The 17,750-nt window shown below is 39.6% G+C and overlaps 4 protein-coding genes across 8 annotated transcripts; 2 read left to right on the plus strand and 2 right to left on the minus strand.

Annotated features, from left to right (window-relative positions):
• The first annotated feature begins 121 nt into the window (after positions 1-121).
• Positions 122-2,313, plus strand: LOC104737484 (putative F-box/FBD/LRR-repeat protein At4g03220). The gene is made up of 3 exons (XM_087482833.1): positions 122-1,201; positions 1,274-1,459; positions 1,547-2,313. The coding sequence occupies exons 1-3, from the start codon at positions 188-190 to the stop codon at positions 1,841-1,843; spliced, it is 1,497 nt and encodes a 498-aa protein (XP_087338959.1). The 5' UTR covers positions 122-187; the 3' UTR covers positions 1,844-2,313.
• On the minus strand, positions 1,802-6,013 carry LOC104738499 (G-type lectin S-receptor-like serine/threonine-protein kinase At4g03230). 4 transcript variants are annotated; one of them, XM_087482828.1, is made up of 9 exons: positions 5,876-6,013; positions 5,304-5,625; positions 4,213-5,216; positions 3,629-4,114; positions 3,205-3,548; positions 2,905-3,115; positions 2,586-2,823; positions 2,354-2,504; positions 1,802-2,269 (listed from the first exon to the last, which is right to left on the minus strand). In XM_087482828.1, the coding sequence occupies exons 2-9, from the start codon at positions 5,519-5,521 to the stop codon at positions 1,955-1,957; spliced, it is 2,967 nt and encodes a 988-aa protein (XP_087338954.1). In that variant the 5' UTR covers positions 5,522-5,625; positions 5,876-6,013; the 3' UTR covers positions 1,802-1,954. The 4 variants fall into 4 exon arrangements, with proteins under 4 accessions (XP_087338954.1, XP_087338953.1, XP_087338956.1 ...); XM_087482827.1 differs by having other exon boundaries at positions 4,213-5,625; XM_087482830.1 differs by lacking the exon at positions 5,876-6,013 and having other exon boundaries at positions 4,213-5,196; positions 5,304-5,532.
• A 20-nt stretch (positions 6,014-6,033) lies between these two features.
• On the minus strand, positions 6,034-7,430 carry LOC104737482 (frataxin, mitochondrial). Its single transcript, XM_010457683.3, has 5 exons — positions 7,177-7,430; positions 7,024-7,096; positions 6,870-6,917; positions 6,679-6,773; positions 6,034-6,418 (listed from the first exon to the last, which is right to left on the minus strand). Exons 1-5 carry the CDS (start codon positions 7,389-7,391, stop codon positions 6,289-6,291), a joined length of 561 nt encoding a protein of 186 aa, XP_010455985.1. The 5' UTR covers positions 7,392-7,430; the 3' UTR covers positions 6,034-6,288.
• A 138-nt stretch (positions 7,431-7,568) lies between these two features.
• On the plus strand, positions 7,569-12,031 carry LOC104737481 (homeobox-DDT domain protein RLT1). 2 transcript variants are annotated; one of them, XM_087482414.1, is made up of 10 exons: positions 7,569-7,746; positions 8,172-8,279; positions 8,373-8,990; positions 9,156-9,235; positions 9,370-9,840; positions 9,940-10,014; positions 10,127-10,221; positions 10,304-11,028; positions 11,104-11,175; positions 11,434-12,031. In XM_087482414.1, exons 1-8 carry the CDS (start codon positions 7,737-7,739, stop codon positions 10,380-10,382), a joined length of 1,536 nt encoding a protein of 511 aa, XP_087338540.1. In that variant the 5' UTR covers positions 7,569-7,736; the 3' UTR covers positions 10,383-11,028; positions 11,104-11,175; positions 11,434-12,031. The 2 variants fall into 2 exon arrangements, with proteins under 2 accessions (XP_087338540.1, XP_087338541.1); XM_087482415.1 differs by having other exon boundaries at positions 7,584-7,746; positions 9,091-9,235.
• Positions 12,032-17,750: the final 5,719 nt, after the last annotated feature.

Here is a 17,750-nt window from a genome sequence, read left to right on the forward strand (position 1 = left end):
TAATTTGGTCTTTTTTAACAGAACTTGCGAGATTTAGGGGAACTAACTCTACGCACTTATCGTTATTTATACACGACTTTAAGGGTTTGGTTTGTTTTGAATGTTTCAAACCCTAATTACGAACCATATGAAACGAACAAAAAAAAAAAAGGCATAAGCTTTGATTAAGGAACACTCTTTTTTAACAATGGAGACGAGATCTGTGAAACGGAGGAAGAGGAAGAGAGAAGAAAATGTACAAGAGATTATCAAAGTAGATAGAATCAGTGACCTTCCTGATTCTCTCCTTCATCAGATTCTGCTTCTGCTTCCTCTTATATCCGCAGCGAAGACAAGCTCACTTTCGAAAAGATGGAGATCTCTCTTCCTCTCATTGCCTGATCTTGATTTCACCTCCATTAGCGACCTTAGCAAACCAAAATCTTTCTCTTCCAACTCCATTTACAAAGTGCTTTCTCTTCGTAACCACCGTGATTCCAACAACCTTAGATCACTTCGTTTTCGTGCTACCGTCACATTCACAAGTCTCAATTCCTTAATTCGTTTAGCTGTTACTCATCAGGTTCAAGATCTTGACATTGAAGTCACTACTAAAGACTACTTTAACTTCCCTCGTTGGATTGTGACCTCTCAAGATTTAAGAGCTTTGAGGCTTAAATCAGCTTACCCTGGTTTTAGATTACCTACATCATCATCAATCCTTGGAGGGTTTCAAAAACTTACTTCACTCTCTTTATCTCTTGTGATTCTAGACAACCAACCTCGTCTCTCAGATTTCTTCACTGATCCAAGCTTTCCTCTTCTAGAGAAACTAACCCTTGAAAGTTGCTTTGGACTCAAGGAACTTAAGGTTAGTTGCCGTCTTCTCCAAGAGTTTTCTCTAAAGAACTCTTTACAGCTTGAGGGTTTAGAGGTTTCTGGTAATAAGCTTCAGAGACTAAAGGTTGTGAATTGCTTCCTAACATACTCAGAAAAGAGCTTTGTGAAGATCAACACACCGAATCTCAAAACTTTCCTTTGGAATTTAAACGCTGTCACTACTAGTGTTCATTTCTTGGACAAGTTAGTTTGTCTGAGAAAAGCTTTCGTTAAAGTGTTTTGGCTTCATCAACATCTCAATTCACAGACACAGAGCTTATTCACTCTCTTGTCAGGTCTCTGTAATTCCTACAAACTACAACTTGGAAACCAATCCGTAGAGGTAAATATATACTTACAACTTTTTCTTCTGCAGTTTGATCTTTGCTTCACAGTTTTGCTACTGTTGTGACAGATTTTGTCAAGCAAGAAGGCACTATTAAAAAATCATCTTCTACCGTTTCACAACATGAGATCCTTGGAACTGCAAACGCGTTTCAACAGACACAATGTTCAAACACTGTCATGTCTGTTCAAGAGCTGTCCACTGCTAAACTTACTTATCCTCAAAATCATTAATGATCAAACAAGTGAAAGAAGGGTAAGTATTGAAAGAAAGAAAGAAAGCTTTTTTTTAGTCTTTCTCGGTTTTAAACAGAATTGTCTCTGATGCTGCGTATGTTTTCAGCAATGGAATAAGGATTTGTGGGATAGGTCTAACTCAGAGATTCAGTACTGGGAGTCTCAAACCTATGAATTGGAATCTTTCTTGAACCACTTGGAATTTGCAGAGATTCACGGATTCTTAGAGTGTGAGAACGAAATGAGCCTTGCAATGTTTCTGCTGAGACATGGAAAGGCTTTGATCAAGATGACGCTTCGATCTAGTTTCCTCTGTAGAGACTCTCTCCGGAGACAAATGATAAGGTCACAGCTAACGGGATTCTCCATGGCTTCTTCTAAAGCCAAAATCTCATTCCAATGACAGTTTCTGCATAATCTATGTTTCAGGACTCAGGTCATTAGCTATTACAGTTTTTTTCTTTTGAAATCTTATGCTTATTGACAATAAATACAAAAAAAAAAGTAGCTATTATTATCTTCCATCTTCAAGAGTTATAGTCAGCTCATTTTCAGAGCAAGTTTCTGGCTTGGTAGATGAAGAAGCTTTGCTTGATGAAGGGCAACGTCTAAGGACAAAAGCCGGTGGTCTTGGATTTGGAAGAGTAGCAGCTTCGCTGCTTCCGAGCATGAAAACAACATTTGACATTGAAGGACGCTCACTAGGATCTTCTTGTACACAAAGCAGTCCTACGTTCAAGCACTTCAAGAATTCCTCGCTTTCGCACGTTTCTTGTAAAGCATGATCCAATAACTCAATCCCTCTTTCCGCTTTCCAGAGATCCCACGCCTGCACATTTGTATATGTGTTTATCGGTCAACGTTTTTAAACAAGTAATGTGCATAAACAAGTCATAAGCCTCAGATTCCTCACATGGCCTAGAAGGCTTAAAGATTTCTCAGGTTCATAAAACCCGGTGTTACGCTTCCCGCTGATAGTTTCAATCACAACCACGCCGAAACTAAATACATCTGATTTGAATGAGAAAAGACCTTCTAGAGCATACTCCGGAGACATGTATCCACTGCGATACAAATACATCAAAAAGTTTTAAATACATGCCAAAGAATGGACTGTTAAGGCAATTGAAGTGTTAAGAACTTACTAGGTTCCAACAACTCGATTAGTATTGGCTGAAGTTTCACTGCCTCCAAATATTCTAGCCAACCCAAAGTCAGAAATCTTGGGATTCATCTCCTCATCTAACAGAATGTTGCTTGTTTTCAGATCCCTGTGGATGATTCTCAGTCTAGAGTCTTGATGTAGATAAAGAAGTCCCCGGGCGATTCCTAAAATGATATTATACCGCATCTTCCAATCTAATCGCTGGCACAGCTTCCGGTCTGAGCAAGAACCAGATCTTTTGTATTTAGAACTGAACAGAAGAATGAGTTATTAAAGAAGATACAAGGCTATCTGCTTACCAAAAATGAAGAAGTCTAAGCTTTTGTGTGGCATGTACTCATACAGTAACAGTTTTTCTTCTTCAGCAACACAGTAACCAAGAAGTCGAACAAGATTCCGGTGTTGTAGCTTGGCAATCAAAACCACTTCATTCTTGAATTCCTCCAGTCCTTGACCGGAGCAGCGAGATAGCCTCTTCACAGCAATCTCTTGATCTCCAGGAAAAATTCCCTGAGTCACACAAGCCACAAATATTAAGTTTCTATTACTAAAGAGACTAAAATCAAAATCAGATCAAAAGATGAAAAACACATTTCAACCTTATAAACTGGTCCAAACCCTCCTTGGCCTAGCTTGTTTGCATTTGAGAAGTTGGATGTTGCAAATAGGATAGTCTCGAGCTCAAAAGAAGGAACATCTATGCCTTGACTATCATCTTGTTTAAACCTTCCCGATTCAATCAAATCTTTGATATGTCTCTCACTATCGCATAAATGAACTCCTCTTGGTATGCTTCCTAGTTCCGTGTTTACTTTTCTTCTTTGTAGGTATACATAAGAAGCAGTGCTTGATAGAACAACCAGAATGGCTGCACTTGTAAAAGTCACCACAACGATCAAAACCACCGGTGTTTTAGCTTCCCCGTCTCTTCCACGAGCTCGTTCTACATGAGAGCCTATATTAAAAAAACTGATACATCTTTTCACTACGATTTGGAAATGAGTTTTGTCGTCATAACTTTACCTTGAGTGCAGTTTAAATTGAATCCATCCCACTTAAAATCATGATTGCAGAAGCACCTCTTCTTCCCGTCTCCAGATTTACTGCAAGATGAATTAGGCCAGTCTTTACAGTCTACAGATAAAGAACAAGTTGGCTCAAGCGGAGGATCCCAACGAATCTCCACTTCAGTTCCACCAGTAACCATGTCTGCATTGCACTTCTCCGTGAGATGAAAAGGCGAAGATAGCTTTAACTCTGATATTCTCCCCATATGATTTTCAGTTGTGCAGTTTACTACTGCATCTTTACTTTTGATTAAGAATCTGTGAGTATCTGGTTTGATACTTGTAACATTGTATGAGCTGTTAGATCCTTTGAAAATGACTTGACCAGTCGACATATTGCAGTTGAAACTAAGGTAGCTACTGTCGCCACATCCAGGAGCCGTGCTCAAAGGATAAGGAATAATATTTGTGCCACAGGTCACACAATCTCTACTGGTCGACTCTGCAGAATTTAACAACAATTTAACCATCAACAGTTATATATCCTAATGCATTTGAAAAGCAGTTTCATATGTTTTGAAATCAATAGAGATTGTTTACCTATATCGGGAACTGCAACGCGAATGAATACATTGCGGCTACCTAAATAGCCTTCCTTGAGATTGTTGAGATCTTCCAACCAAATCCAGCACTTGGTATTGCTTTGAAGTGTATCAACTTCCTCATATGAGTAAGCTTGGCATTGGCAATTGTTCAAACACTCTGCTCTGCACTCTTTTTCATTATGTGCATCGAATTGTGAATCAGGACTTCCTACTTCAACCACACTCAGATTCAAGAACATGTCCCCCACCATAACACCGTCTTTACCACATATCCTTGACTCTCTTGAACATCCACCAGAAAAATCTCCCATGACCCATTTCTCCAAGAAATTAGGCCTAAAACCTGGCAAACACTTGCACATTTCCTCGTTCTTGCTGTTACAGCTACCAAAAATTCCACAAGCATTGTAGACACTACATTCATCTCTAGGCTCAGCCCAAATCTGTGCCCAGAACTTTCCTCCGTCTAAGCTGAAGTACTGAGCTTGACCAGAGGAGCTCATGGTAAACCTTGTATTGGTATACAAAGATGTAAAGAGAGGAGGCACAGAGGCATTGTGCACAGTCACAGTCTCTGTGAAATTGGAAAGAAAGTAAGAAATTGCATAAGGCATCTCGTCGGATCCGATGAATTTACCTGAAATTCCTGATTTCCAGTATCTCATTGATCTTTTCCAAATGATGAACTGCTTGTCTTCTTCTTGATCCATCTCAAAGGTGAAATTTCCAGGTGATGGATCGTTGGAGCTCCTCCATGATGATAAAGTCATGTTTTCATCCATGCTCATCCCTGGGAGAAACGTATCGGTAGGATTCTGAAAACTTTGCCAAACCACATTTGCTTCCTCTCCATCTCTCATCAACACAAGATTACCATTATCCATCAGCTTCACCGTTCTCTGCGCAGAGACTGGGGAAGGTTGAACATTGGAGTTCCAATACACTCTTCCCTTTGAATCAATGACTTCAAGATTGCCATCTATAGAGATGGCGAAAATGCTGGAAAGGTCAAGAACCGGAGATTCACGATTTGCAACCCAGACAACAGTCAGTGGATGTAAATCGTAAAACCATATTCCCAAGTACCTTCTTTCATCAGAGCTTCCATTAGGAGTGAAGAACCCAAGCTCGAATCTCTGACCAGCTGAAACAAGAGTGTCTCCGTGGCTGTCATTGATCAATGTTGAACCTTTGAACAATGTTTTCGAGTCTTGAACTGCAACAAAGCAATCTGATCGACAAACATGCAGCAGAAACATATAGAAGAAGACAGAAAATGTCATTCTCTGACCAGTACTGACCATGTCTTATTCATCTGGTATCTCCATTATATCTTCTTAAGAAGAACCCAAAATGTGTCCAAAGAAAAAAAGAAAAAGGTTTGCCTCAACGTCAACGAAAGACCCACCTGAAAAGTAATTATGTGGAACGCAGCTAATCATATGTTTTAGGATGTTTCCAAGAAAAAACAGAACAAGTCTCACTTGAGCATCTGAACCAAAAGCCATATAAAAGTAGTAGTCACTTAGCCACTGTATGTAGATACACATGTGATCAATTCACGCAGTGTGCCAACTTTTTCGGGATGGATCTATAAATAGTAAAAAAGAATCCAACTTTTTTTTTGTATTGTTTTACAGTAAGGACAAAGAGGGTACCTAAAGGTGAATTATTGGAAAAAGGGGGCAATGGTGCTGACGAAGTCAATCTTTTGTCCTTATTGGTGCTTTTGAAAGAGTGGAGATTGACCCTGCCAACTTTCTTCCGGAACTTTTTGTGAGATTCGAGGAGTTTTGAAAAACACAGGACTCTTGTCTTTGATAAAAAAATGTATTGATTCAAAACGCGTGAAAGATAGCTTCAGCTCTGATTAAACAAAGAGAGTTGTAACCAGGTCACTAAGAGACATTACTATTCAAAGTAGATTCACAAACATCAATCAGGTTTCACACTGAAACAACTTTGTCTTGTGCCTTGTTTGTTTATTCCCCTGGATGTTTCATAGAGGTCATAGCAGTTTCAAGTTCCTAGATGACATCCTTTCGCTCAAAGATATTGTGTATATCCTTCTTTATGAGAGTTGGATTGGTTCACCACATAGATTCTCTAACTCTTCTTCCAGGAGTTTATGCAACTTTGCTTCTGTTCGCCGGTAAATCCACGCATTAGCATCACGGTCCCAGTCGAATCTAGACGGGCCACTGCACCAAAACAATACAAAAACAAGGAAGAATGAAGATGAACATCAATGTGAATCTAAGATGTTGATGCACAAAGACAAGAGCAACAATATAAAGTCATGCACAGTTTCATTTCTCCACAGATTACAGTTTCATTTCTCCACAGATTACGAATACAATAACCAGAAGATACAGCAGAACATGATGATCCAGATTGCGAAGTTCCATTTAGACATCTAAAGTTAGCAACTTTAAAGATGAAAGCACGAATCAATCTTTACCTCACGGGTGAAGACATCCAGATTTGTCGATTTGGAGTTTGCTTATTAAGCACATATGTTCCTAACGATCCAAGCTTAAGGGTAAGAACTTCATTCTATTGGAAAGCATCAAAACAACTGACTTAATAAGCACACATGGATTTCAAAACTATAAAGAAGACCTTAAAATGCTTAAAAGAGTTTATCTTTACCCCATAATCAATGTCGAAACCATCAATCTGAACATCATCACCATAATCCTGAACATGAATCATGTAAGTACCAACATAATATAAGCTACTGCAATCTCAAAGGACCCCTAGAGATAATTAAAAAAAAAAAAAAGGCTCCAGCTTTTTAAAATACCTCAATTTTCCCAAGAAGGTCATTTATAGTGAAGTTGGCTAATTTGTGAAACTCATCCTCCTGCAAAACCGAACTGTTTCCTTCTTCCCGTTTGTTTCAAAATTTTCAGAAAATTAACGAAATCAGATAACAACAAATGAGGATTTAAAGTACCTGTAATCGACAGAAGCAGGACCTTGAGAAGAGAAACTTCTTGTAGTTAAAGAATCATGGCCGATTCGAGATCCTATTCGCCGGAAGGAATCCAACGGCTCTAAGGAATCTTGAACCAAATAGCTTGAATACCTTACGCCATTGCTACGGAGAAGGGTTGGAGAAAGCTTGAGAAACCTCGGCAATTTTCGTAGAAACCTTGAAGCTGTAGCCATGGCTGCTTCTGTCTAAAAGAAAGAAAAATAACATTCGACGCCTCTCTCTTCTTCTTATTCTTCCTTGTCCAATTTAGGCCCATTATTGAGGCCCAAACTGAAGTCTCTACTCTACTCTACCCGTTTCAAGTCGTTTCGGTTTACTAGTATTAGTCCGGTTGACTAAAACCGGTCCGGTTTCTAGAGAGACTTGTCTGCAAAGATGAGTTTTCTTTTCTTCTTCTCCTCCTCGAATGAGAAAATCAGAATTTTGTTGGAAGAAGAAAGAAAAATAAAAATCTGGTTTTTATTTGGGGGTTGATTAGGTCTTTTTTGTTCAATCTCTGGGAATTTTCAATTTGACTAATGAACTCAGGTAAATTTCGTTTCTTTCATCTTGTTTCCTGCGAGTTTACGTGAGAGAATAGTTTTCAATGATCCTCGAGTTCGTTGAATTACAATGCAGCTCCCATGGCATTGAAAAATTTGAGCCTTTTTGGTTTTGTTTGATGGTGTTTAAATTCTCAAAGCTAAGAAATTTCGAAGTTCTCGTTCGTTTTGATTGGGTTTAGAGGTGTGTTTTTGGCTGATAAGAGAGAAGAAAGGTCATAATTGCTGAAAATTAAACCCCCTTTTTATGCTGTAGATTTGTTACCTGAATTGCAAAGCTACTGGCAACATTTCGAGAAACACAAAAGCATTATTCAATTTTGTCCATGCGTTGTTTCATAGAGAAAATAAGGTGTCCATGTTTCACCATTTGATTATCTTATGTTTTTTAAATGTGCTCTTTCTTGATAGATTCAGGCGAGGCACCCGCTGATGGCGATAAAGCATCTACAGAAAACAGCAAGAAACGGAAGCTTAAGACTCCTATCCAAGTTATGACGCTGGAGAATTTCTACAATGGTAATAATTATGGCTTTGTTATTTGCATATGTTACTTTATATGCCAAGGTTTTATATATGCGTTACATGTGTGTGATTTGGCTTTTTCTACAGAGCATAAGTATCCGACCGAAGAAATGAAGGGTAAGTTGGCAGAGGAAATAGGATTAACTGAGAAGCAAGTTTCAGGTTGGTTCTGCCATAGAAGGTTGAAAGACAAACGTTCTGTAAAAGAAGATGGGACCAACATCGGGAGCCAAGACAGGTCAAGCGTTGTTCTTCAGGATCGTGGAAGTGGGCTTCGACAGGATTCATGTGGTAGCACTAAGCAAACGGATTATTGGAACCCGAAGCCTAGGGAAGTTGAAAGTCAAAGGCTTTATGAAGGATCTTACATGGGAAATGCTGATGGTGAAGATAGTACATCTTCTGAACGTAGCTCATCATTACATAAGAATTTTGTCTCTAGCAAAGATGGAATCCGCGATGTGGAAAGTTCTATATATGTTACGCATAATGACGTTATCCAGCATCCTCAACTCATGAGAAGCTATGGATATAATAAGCCTTCGGGATACTTGAAAGTTAAGAGAGAGAGTGAGAATGTTTCTATCACAGCTGTAAAGAGACAATTAGGAAGACAATACCAAACAGATGGTCCACCTCTGGGGATTCAATTTGATCCACTTCCTCCTGGTGCATTTGAGCCTCAAACTAATGCTATTGTGCAGGGTGAGTCCTGGTATAATGTGTTTCAACTTTACCTTAGATCTTTTATGAGTATTGAGCGAGTGCTTCAGAGAAAGCTAAAATAATCTTCTTCGTGTGTCAGATTGTGAATGCCTTTACCCATGTCCAGTCGGATTTGATTGCTTTTTATATCAACTGTTTTGTCAGAGCCAATCTATGTTGGGAATCAAAGACGGCCTCACCCTCCACATTTACTTGGAACGAGGAAGAGCTTTAATCCTGGTCCTGTAAGTGAACTTGTAGAAGCTTTCTTCCTCTATATTACACACCCATAGAGATAATAAACTAGAATAATGATCTAGCATCACATTCTACTAGGTATTAATATTGTATTCTAATACTGTTTTGTATCTCTTTATAGAGCTATGAATTAGCTCGTAAACTGAAGATGCATTCGCCAGATCCAGATTCGGAGGAGGAGGAGGAGGATGATGACAACATAATGATTGGAATGGAGCCTGGTCTAAGAGACAGAAAGAGTCTTGGGGAACCAAGACTGAAATCCCCTTCTCCCAGTTTCTATAATACTGTCCCTAACCACAAACCCTTTCAAGAGACATTCAAAGGTTCACCACGAGAACTCCCCGTAACTAACAACAAGAAGGGTCGAATAAGCTCCAAGAGTTGGGCTGAAGGTTCGAGAAACAATATGATTGCCAACTTCCATAATCTTCCTGGAAGCAATATTGAAACCAATCAAACTCATAATTACGATAAAAAGATATTCAACGGTGGACACAAGACCGGATATCTCACTAAATCTTCAAAGCTGTTGCCTCCGAGTAGAAGCCGATCCCCTGACTCTATAGATAGAGGTCCATCTTCTGTGATGGTAAAGATTTGTCTAAAAGTTCCATGTCTATAGGCTCTCCTTTCATGCTCTTTTTATGGAAATATGAGTTGTGTGTTTGTGTGATATCTCTTTCTAAAGGTGGGAAAGTTTCACGGAGAAAGGAATCAAACGAAAACGCATAGAGAGAAATTGCATTCGACTGATGAACCGCTGGTGAGTTTGATGGTTAAACTATCTTAAAGATTTATATGTTGATGTAGTATCAACGAAGTTTGAAGGCTTCTACCAAGTTCTTGTTCTGACTTTTTTTAACACTTGTTAATAGGTTACAAAACAAGTGGAAGATGACTATCTTCAGCAAGATTATGCACCAAAATCATCATACAGCGAGATTCTAGAAAGAGAAGGCCAGATAAATCGGTTAGTTTATAAATGCATTTCTATTGTCCCAAAGAGAGATCAGATCGGCTTATTTTATGATAGCATAACATATATTTTGTAGGTCTGGCGTGGAATTGCCCTCTAGTTTAAGTGGGGACGATGATGAGACAGACGAATCTAGTAGCTCTTCTATGTATTGAGAGTCTAAAGGTACAAAAGGGAAGATTAGGAGATTCCGGTTTGTATAGATATATGATGAAACCGGATTAGGATGTGAAAAGAAAAAGTTACATGGTGTAATTGGTAAAAAAAGTTGAGCTCCCTTCATTTTGGTAACTAATATATATGGTCCCCAAAGAGAGAACACAGCGACAGCGTGACCAAAGTATGAGCAGTATCTAGTGGCCGTTACCGGTTTGACAGGATTGATTTGAGAATTGTGAATTAAAAAAAAAAAAAAAGCAAGGCCCATTTGTTTATAAAAAGCTCAAATTAGGCCCAAGATATTTTGATAAGCCGGTTCAAAAGGGCTGTTAAGAATTAAAAAAAAAAACAAAAGCGAGTGACTAGAGGTTTCAGAAAACCCTAGCCAGAGAGAAGAGAAGAGAAAGAGAGAATATGTCGATGTGTGGAAGCTGCGCCGAGCCATTGGTCAACACTCCGGGCTCAGATTGGCTCAATCTGAAGTGTCTGAGTTGTGCAAGTAAATTTTGTCACAACTGTGGTTATCGACCACACTTTCCAGCCATTTGTCGTGAGAATGAGCTTTGGGTGTACAGGCAACGTCAATCTGAGCGTGGGCCTGAGGTCTCTAGATGAGAAAGAGACTGGGATTATTTGGACAGGGTATGATCTGTTTTGTATTTCATGATCCTTAGTCTCGTCGAAGCTTGATTGATACCTTCTCTTTTTATGAGGCAGGATATTTTAAAGAGTAACATATGTTACGAAAATTACTTCTCTGAGCCCCAACTCTCCTATTTATTGCTGGAGGTACATAACTGCTGTCTGTTTGTTTGCTTGGCATGTGTTTGGAAACCTGTTTGTTTGCTTGGCCGATTAATTCACCAATTAATTCATGTGTTTGGAAACAGCACATCCGATTAATTCACCAAAAACATGTGTTTGTTTGCTTGGCCGTGTAGATTGATTACACATGATTTAGCTTTTGGTTGGGATTTTGGTATTTTGAACATTTTTCTTGAATCCGAGACATCAATTTCAAATGTTTGTGCCTGTTCATGTATTCAGATGCACCGAACGATCCAGATCTTTCGCTGGCTGCTAGTCATCTTTTGTGAGAACAGGTTTACTCTACCCTGACTACTCTACATTGAACGAACAATTTGATGTATTCATCGACTCATTCCCTACTCCCAGACAGCCAGTACTTGAGGATAGTCTTGCCACTGCCCGGTCTGCTATTGGGGATGCAGTGGGGGCCCTTCTTTCTAGTCTAAAAACTGCAAGACTAGCGTCCGCAATGGTTTTCGCGATCCCTTTTCAGCCTTTGATTTCCACACGCGTACCATTTACCTTTGTCCAAAATGAGCTCCCCGTCTTGATGCCATTGAGCTTGACGATTCCCACCGAGGAACCACCGACTGAAGGCGGTGATGATGTATCCTACTGGGCTCTTCTCCACCTCGAGACTGCTCCCTGGAAGGACGGTTATCGTCGCAGGAGGCTTTAAAAACTATTTCAATGTCAACAATTGCGGCAATTGTTTAAAATACTTTGTTTGACTGATTGACTGTTCAAATATTCCAATGTCTGCCTACTTTTTCATTTGTTTTATTCCCCCAATTTGAACATGCTAGATGATATAAAAATTGATTTGGGGTCTTAACACAATTTAATTAAACAACTGCCTCTAATAGCAAGCATCTAGTTACCCTTTTAGAGTGAAATTGTCTATAAAACCTGATTTAATTTTGCATTTCAATGTGGAGGGAGTCGTCGTCAGTAAAACACGCGACGGTGTATATGCACTATCCCCATTGGGAGTGGGTGTTACACGAGCTATCGCTTGTTTTGTCTTTGAAGGGTCTTACAATTTTTGATCCAGTGTAGTACTACTATCTCCAGTGTAGTACTACTATCAAATGAAGCACAAATAGTAAAAAAAGAGAAAGTTAAGACGTTATTTTAAGGTTGGTGGCGAAGAAAGAATCAGTATGCATTGATCAACGATCACTTGACATAAAGCTTTTACGTTGTTCTATGACTACGCTCATCCAAATATATTCAGTTGCTACCCGAGACTTCTTCACACACCTCTTCTCTAAGCACTCTCACAGCTTCTGTGACTCCATCCTGAAATTATTATTTTTTGGATACCCTAAAAACTATCAGTTGTCAAAATTACTCAAACTACAAAAGAGAAGACTTCCCGAAATGATTCATTGATTTTTGAGCTATGAATCAGTAGGGGAAAATAATTTTATGGTAACTAATTACCTCAAGAGATAATAGTTCCGCGATTTCCATGGCAAGAGCCCTAGTTTTTGCAGACAGTGCATCGTATATGGCTTCTGCTACCACTTGTGCAGCTTCCTTGATGTTCTCATCATTTGTTTTCTCCAGAAGCAGGTGGTTTCTTTTTAATGGCTGAGGAGCAACCCCAAGCCAATACATTTTTTCTGCCCAATAGAACTGATCCAGCATAAATGGGCATATGATCTGTAGAAATACATATACAGACAATTATGTGGTCAATTTTTGGCATTACAACTTCAGACTGATTCAAAGAAACACCAATACTAGTCTGTCAACCTAGGTGATACAAGGTAAAGCTTTTTGTAACCAAGCAGTGCACAAGACTTTGGTTTATGGTCAAGTACTAGTAACAATTACAGCAGCATAACCATAGAGAAGTAAATTAACGATCATCACATGTTCTTCTGACCAATACAGAATTCATCAACTATACATCTAAGTTTTTGATGCAGGAGCATAATCGTTAGGATTTTAATTAATTTAGCTTTCTTTTATTAATTCTTAATTATGTTAATTTCTATTAGTTTTCCTTTCTAGGTTAGGGTTTAAGGGCAATCATATTATTATTCTTATCAATAAAGTTTTAGAGTTTATCTCTTTTATCTTTTCTGGTGGATTCCAGAACCCTTTTTCTGGGTGGATTCTAGAGTTTTATCCTTCGAGCTTGTCGCTTGCAAACTCGTTAGGTGTTCGGTTCGGTTTCGGTTATAGCGGCTGAACCGATCAGTACAATTTTTTTTTTTCAAAAAAAACTGAAAAATATTTCGGTTTGGTCTTCGGTTAACCGAATTATTTTTTTTTTAATTTTTTTAAATTTTTTTTATTTTTTAGGAAAAAATCTAAAAAAACCAAAATTTATACCTAAAATAACCGAATCACCCCGAAAAACCAAAACCGAAAAAACCAAAATATTTGAAATAAAACCGAAAAAACCGAGATTATCTCTAAATAACCGAAAAATCCGATTTTTCATGTTTTTAATCAAATTTCGGTTAATTTCGGTTTTGAAATTTTAAAACCGAATTAACCGAGAAACCGAAATAACCGAACCAAAATATATTTTGGTTCAATTCGGTAAGATTTTCAAAATTCAAAAAAAACCGAAAAACCGAATTAACCGAACCGAATTCACCAAAATAACCGAAGTCCCAGCACTAGAATGTACAGTACAGATCCCTTGTTATCTTTCTTGAAACGTTATATGTATTCTCAAGAAGGCATTAGTTTGGCATGTGAAGAACACAACACAGACACTTTCCTTCTCTCATAAGATCAAAAGCTTTGTTGATATCATCAAATGCCAGGTTATGTGTTACCAATTCATCGATCATAATCTCCTGCGCAACAAATAACTAGTGAGCACACGTAAACAACCTGTTCAATAGACTAAAAGTGATTTTGCTAATGATATATCTCTTGAGGGTTGTGAGCCATTATCGTCCTGCTACAAGGGCTTGAGTTACTGTATCTATAGGGTTAGGCCTGAGATCGTTGAAGATTAGTTTATTCCGAGCGATCCAGATTCCCCAGATGAGCCAGGGGAAGATAGGGTCGTCGCCTATACCGCATGTTGGTAGGAAGAGCAAGGTTTTTGCCTTTTCAACAAGGGTGTGGATTGAGTCCATATCCTCTGGATTAATTGGATTCTGGACGGGGAGGATTGACCATACTTTGGCCGCATGGCGGCAATGGAGGAAAAGGTGAATCGTCGTCTCTTCTTCTCCACAGAAAGGGCATTTAGCTTCAGGGTTTATCTTCCTCGATTTCAGCTGGTCTCCTAGCGGTAATGCACCTCTCAACACCTTCCAGAGAAACATTTTAGTTTTGGGGGATGTCTTCACGTTCCACACATTTGTCTTCTAGTTAGGGCTCCTTGGTGTATGGATGTTCAGAGCGTCCATTGAAGTTTCCTTGATGCTCTCATAATAGCCCGATTTAACAGTGTAAGTTCCTGTTTTTGATGGGAGCCAGAGGAGGGAGTCCGTTGCTCCATGTTTACTTGGCAGTATAGCAAGTATTTCTTTCTCATACTCAGGTAAAATCTGTTGGATAGCCTCTTTATCCCATTCTTTGGTTAGCGGATGCAATAGACTTGAAACCATGAGTTGTTGATCTGTTTCTCTTGGTGGTCCTATAGGGAGGAGGGGAGCCTCTAGAGACAACCAGGGGTCATACCAAATTGATGTCGCATTTCCATCACCAATGTCACTACCGAGTTACTTCTTGAGGATTCCTTGCCTACGCAGATACTTCTCCATCCATGGGAGGAGTTCGACGGTGGTTGATTGGTAAGAAAAGATGTTGATTGGCAGCACTTACCCAACATGATTCTTGTTAGAAGGCTATTTGGTTTTGTGAGGATATGCCATCCTACTTTAGCTAGCAGAGCATCATTAAAGCATTGTAGGTCTCTAATTCCCAGCCCTCCATCTCCCTTTGATTTAGTAAGACTTTTCCATGATATCCACGATATTTTCCTTTTCTCATCTGGGCCATCCCACCAAAAACTTGTAAGAACTGACTGGATACGTTTGCATATTGATTGTGGGAGCTTGCCGGTCCCACCCGCACAATCACTCTGAACGGACCCATATACCGGCAGCATATAGGCTGGAGTTGCCTGAGGTTATGCGTGCGTTCCACAAGGTTTTCCATGTTTCTATGTTGAGGAAGTGTCTCCGTGAGGATGATCAGATGTTGGCTAAGATTCCTGAAGATCTTCAGCCTAACATGACTTTGGAGGCGAGACCAGTGAGGGTTCTCGGGAGGAGGATCAAGGAACTTCGGAAGAAGAAGATTCCTTTGATGAGAGTCCTTTGGGACTCTGATGGTGTTGACGAGCAGACTTGGGGACCAGAGGCGAGGATGAAGGCAATGTTTAAGAAGTGGTATGAGAAGCAAGCCGCGACTTGAGCTTGTCTAGCCTGGTCCTAGTTGTAATCCATGGCTAGAGCGGGAATGGAGTATTCCAGCCCATCTCTCTTGTTTACTTGGTCGCTTGGGGTGGTTGGTTGTGCGACTAAGAAACAAGATGAGGTGGTGTTCGGGGTACGAAGTTCCCGTGAGGCAGGGTTTTGAGTGAAAGTTCTAAAAATGGAATGTTATATGTGAGTTAGAATTTATCCATTTTTAGTGGATGTGAGCCTTGGAGGGGCTTTCGTGGCCTTCGTGGCGGACTATTGAGTCATTGTGCCTGTGTGGGGCGGTCTTTTGAGACATTGTGTGGCCTTTGTGGCGGGCTGTTTAGCCAATTGTGTGGCCTTTGTGGCAGGCTGTTTAGCCAATTGTGGGGGCTTTGAGACAATTGGTCTTTGTGACAGTCCTTCGGGACAATTGATCTTTGTGACGGTCCTTCGGGACAAGTGGTCTTTGTGACGGTCCTTCGGAACGAGTGGCCTTGGTGGCGGTCCTGTTTAGGACATTTGTTTGGCCTTGGTGGCGGTCTTGTTTAAGACATTTGTTGGCCTTTGTGGCGTCCCTTGCGGCATGTATATGATCCTTGTGTGGTCATGAGGTATTCTAGTGAGGGAGTATGTGGTTGTTGGGACATTGTGTGTCTTACGCAAGCCACGGGAAGGAAACCTGGATAGGGATAGGACTCAGACGTGTTCATTATTTATTATTATTATTATTTATTATTTAAAAAAAACGGGTCGGGTCGTTTCAAAGGACTATAGCTTGAATCCTTCGCTTGGTACTATAAGGTTATGAGTCACCAATTTTAAACCTCATCCTCCTACTTCCTTGCTAGAGGACTAGAAAGATTTAAGTTTGGGGGTGTGATAACTCTCTAATTTACATGTTTTAGGCATCGTTTTTTGTCCATATTTTGCATTATATATACCCTAACCTTAACATTTTAAGGTCATTAACTTTAGGAATTTGCATTTAGGCCATTTAGGGTGTTACATTCTTGCATTTGCGCATTTTGGATGAAAACAGGTGCTTTAGAGCATAAAATGGGGGGAAACAAGGTCAACTCCGAGCATGTACCCAAAGGAGCTATTGAGCAGGAAGAACAGTCCGAACCTCAACCCGATCGAGGAAGATCCAAGAGAAGGAAGAACAACCCGAAGACCTACCTGAGGAACAACCCGACCTTATCCTCGTGCACCCCATCGAGCAGACCCTCGGGTAGGACTGGGGAGCTAGGTTAAAAGGGTTTCCATATATAAACCCCCCTCTTCTTCCTCTCGCCCGGGGATGCCGCAAACACTCTACACAGAGACCGAGAGCTTCTGAGAGAGATTTTGAGCGACTCAAACACCTTTTCTACTTTGTTAGGATTTATTTTAATTTATTTTTGCTATTCTTCTTAGTTTTCGATTCTATACTCTTCTACTTTTATTCTATTTTCAATACAATGCAATTTTTGTTTATTTGTGTTTTTATTTTTTCTGCAATGAGATCTGAGTAGTGAAACAAAGTTTCTAGGGAGGAGACAGACAAATATGTGTTCTTGATCAGTTAGGATGTCTTAGCTTGATTGTTTATGTTATATAAATTCCTTTCTAGATTAGTGTTCTTAATGCTATTTTCATACCGAGAGGTTGAGACTAGATCTAGGGTGTTTTGCCATTGAGAGATGTAGTTGAAATGCTTGAATCAATCAATGCTAGAGATTTACTCAATTAGCCTAAGAGATTAGATGTGTAAGGAGTTTATTGACAATAATGAATCAGTTTGTATTACCTCCTTGGTCATGTTTCTCCAACGAGAGTTGGGTAGGGAAGTGATCAAGGTTGATTGTTTCTATCACAAGAGTGTTTTAACAAGATTTTAGAGATTCATTGTCTAGGGAATATTTGCATGAGGCATGTAAGACATCCCAAATTGGTCAGGAACACTTAGGAGTCGATTACCCCATCCTTAGAAGCTTTCTTATCTTGATTGTTTAACTTTATCTAATAACTCGACCCCTTACTCGAACTGGTACCCAATCACCAGCTTCGTGTACACCTTCGAGCTGTTCATATTTGTGTTCTTGATTACTCCTGTCACCTGATCACCCACTCGTTCCGATACTCGTATGCTTGCATCGAGTGCTTAAGTCGTGTGGTTCTTGCTTA

The sequence above is a fragment of the Camelina sativa genome, chromosome 13 (assembly GCF_030686135.1).
Source record: "Camelina sativa cultivar CO46 ecotype springtype chromosome 13, ASM3068613v1".
NCBI lineage: Eukaryota > Viridiplantae > Streptophyta > Magnoliopsida > Brassicales > Brassicaceae > Camelina > Camelina sativa.

Coding starts and splice junctions, on each gene's coding strand:
- LOC104737484 (XM_087482833.1), top strand. CDS start 188: ATGGAGACGAGATCTGTGAAACGGAGGAAGAGGAAGAGAGAAGAAAAT. Junction 1,202..1,273: donor TTGGAAACCAATCCGTAGAG/GTAAATATATAC, acceptor CTGTTGTGACAG/ATTTTGTCAAGCAAGAAGGC. Junction 1,460..1,546: donor ATCAAACAAGTGAAAGAAGG/GTAAGTATTGAA, acceptor GTATGTTTTCAG/CAATGGAATAAGGATTTGTG.
- LOC104738499 (XM_087482827.1), bottom strand. CDS start 5,521: ATGGTCAGTACTGGTCAGAGAATGACATTTTCTGTCTTCTTCTATATG. Junction 2,824..2,904: donor CTTAGACTTCTTCATTTTTG/GTAAGCAGATAG, acceptor GTTCTTGCTCAG/ACCGGAAGCTGTGCCAGCGA. Junction 2,270..2,353: donor CTTTAAGCCTTCTAGGCCAT/GTGAGGAATCTG, acceptor ACAAATGTGCAG/GCGTGGGATCTCTGGAAAGC.
- LOC104737482 (XM_010457683.3), bottom strand. CDS start 7,391: ATGGCTACAGCTTCAAGGTTTCTACGAAAATTGCCGAGGTTTCTCAAG. Junction 6,774..6,869: donor GTTTCGACATTGATTATGGG/GTAAAGATAAAC, acceptor GCTTTCCAATAG/AATGAAGTTCTTACCCTTAA. Junction 6,419..6,678: donor TGGATGTCTTCACCCGTGAG/GTAAAGATTGAT, acceptor GTTTTGGTGCAG/TGGCCCGTCTAGATTCGACT.
- LOC104737481 (XM_087482414.1), top strand. Junction 8,280..8,372: donor GCTGGAGAATTTCTACAATG/GTAATAATTATG, acceptor CTTTTTCTACAG/AGCATAAGTATCCGACCGAA. Junction 9,236..9,369: donor AGAGCTTTAATCCTGGTCCT/GTAAGTGAACTT, acceptor ATCTCTTTATAG/AGCTATGAATTAGCTCGTAA.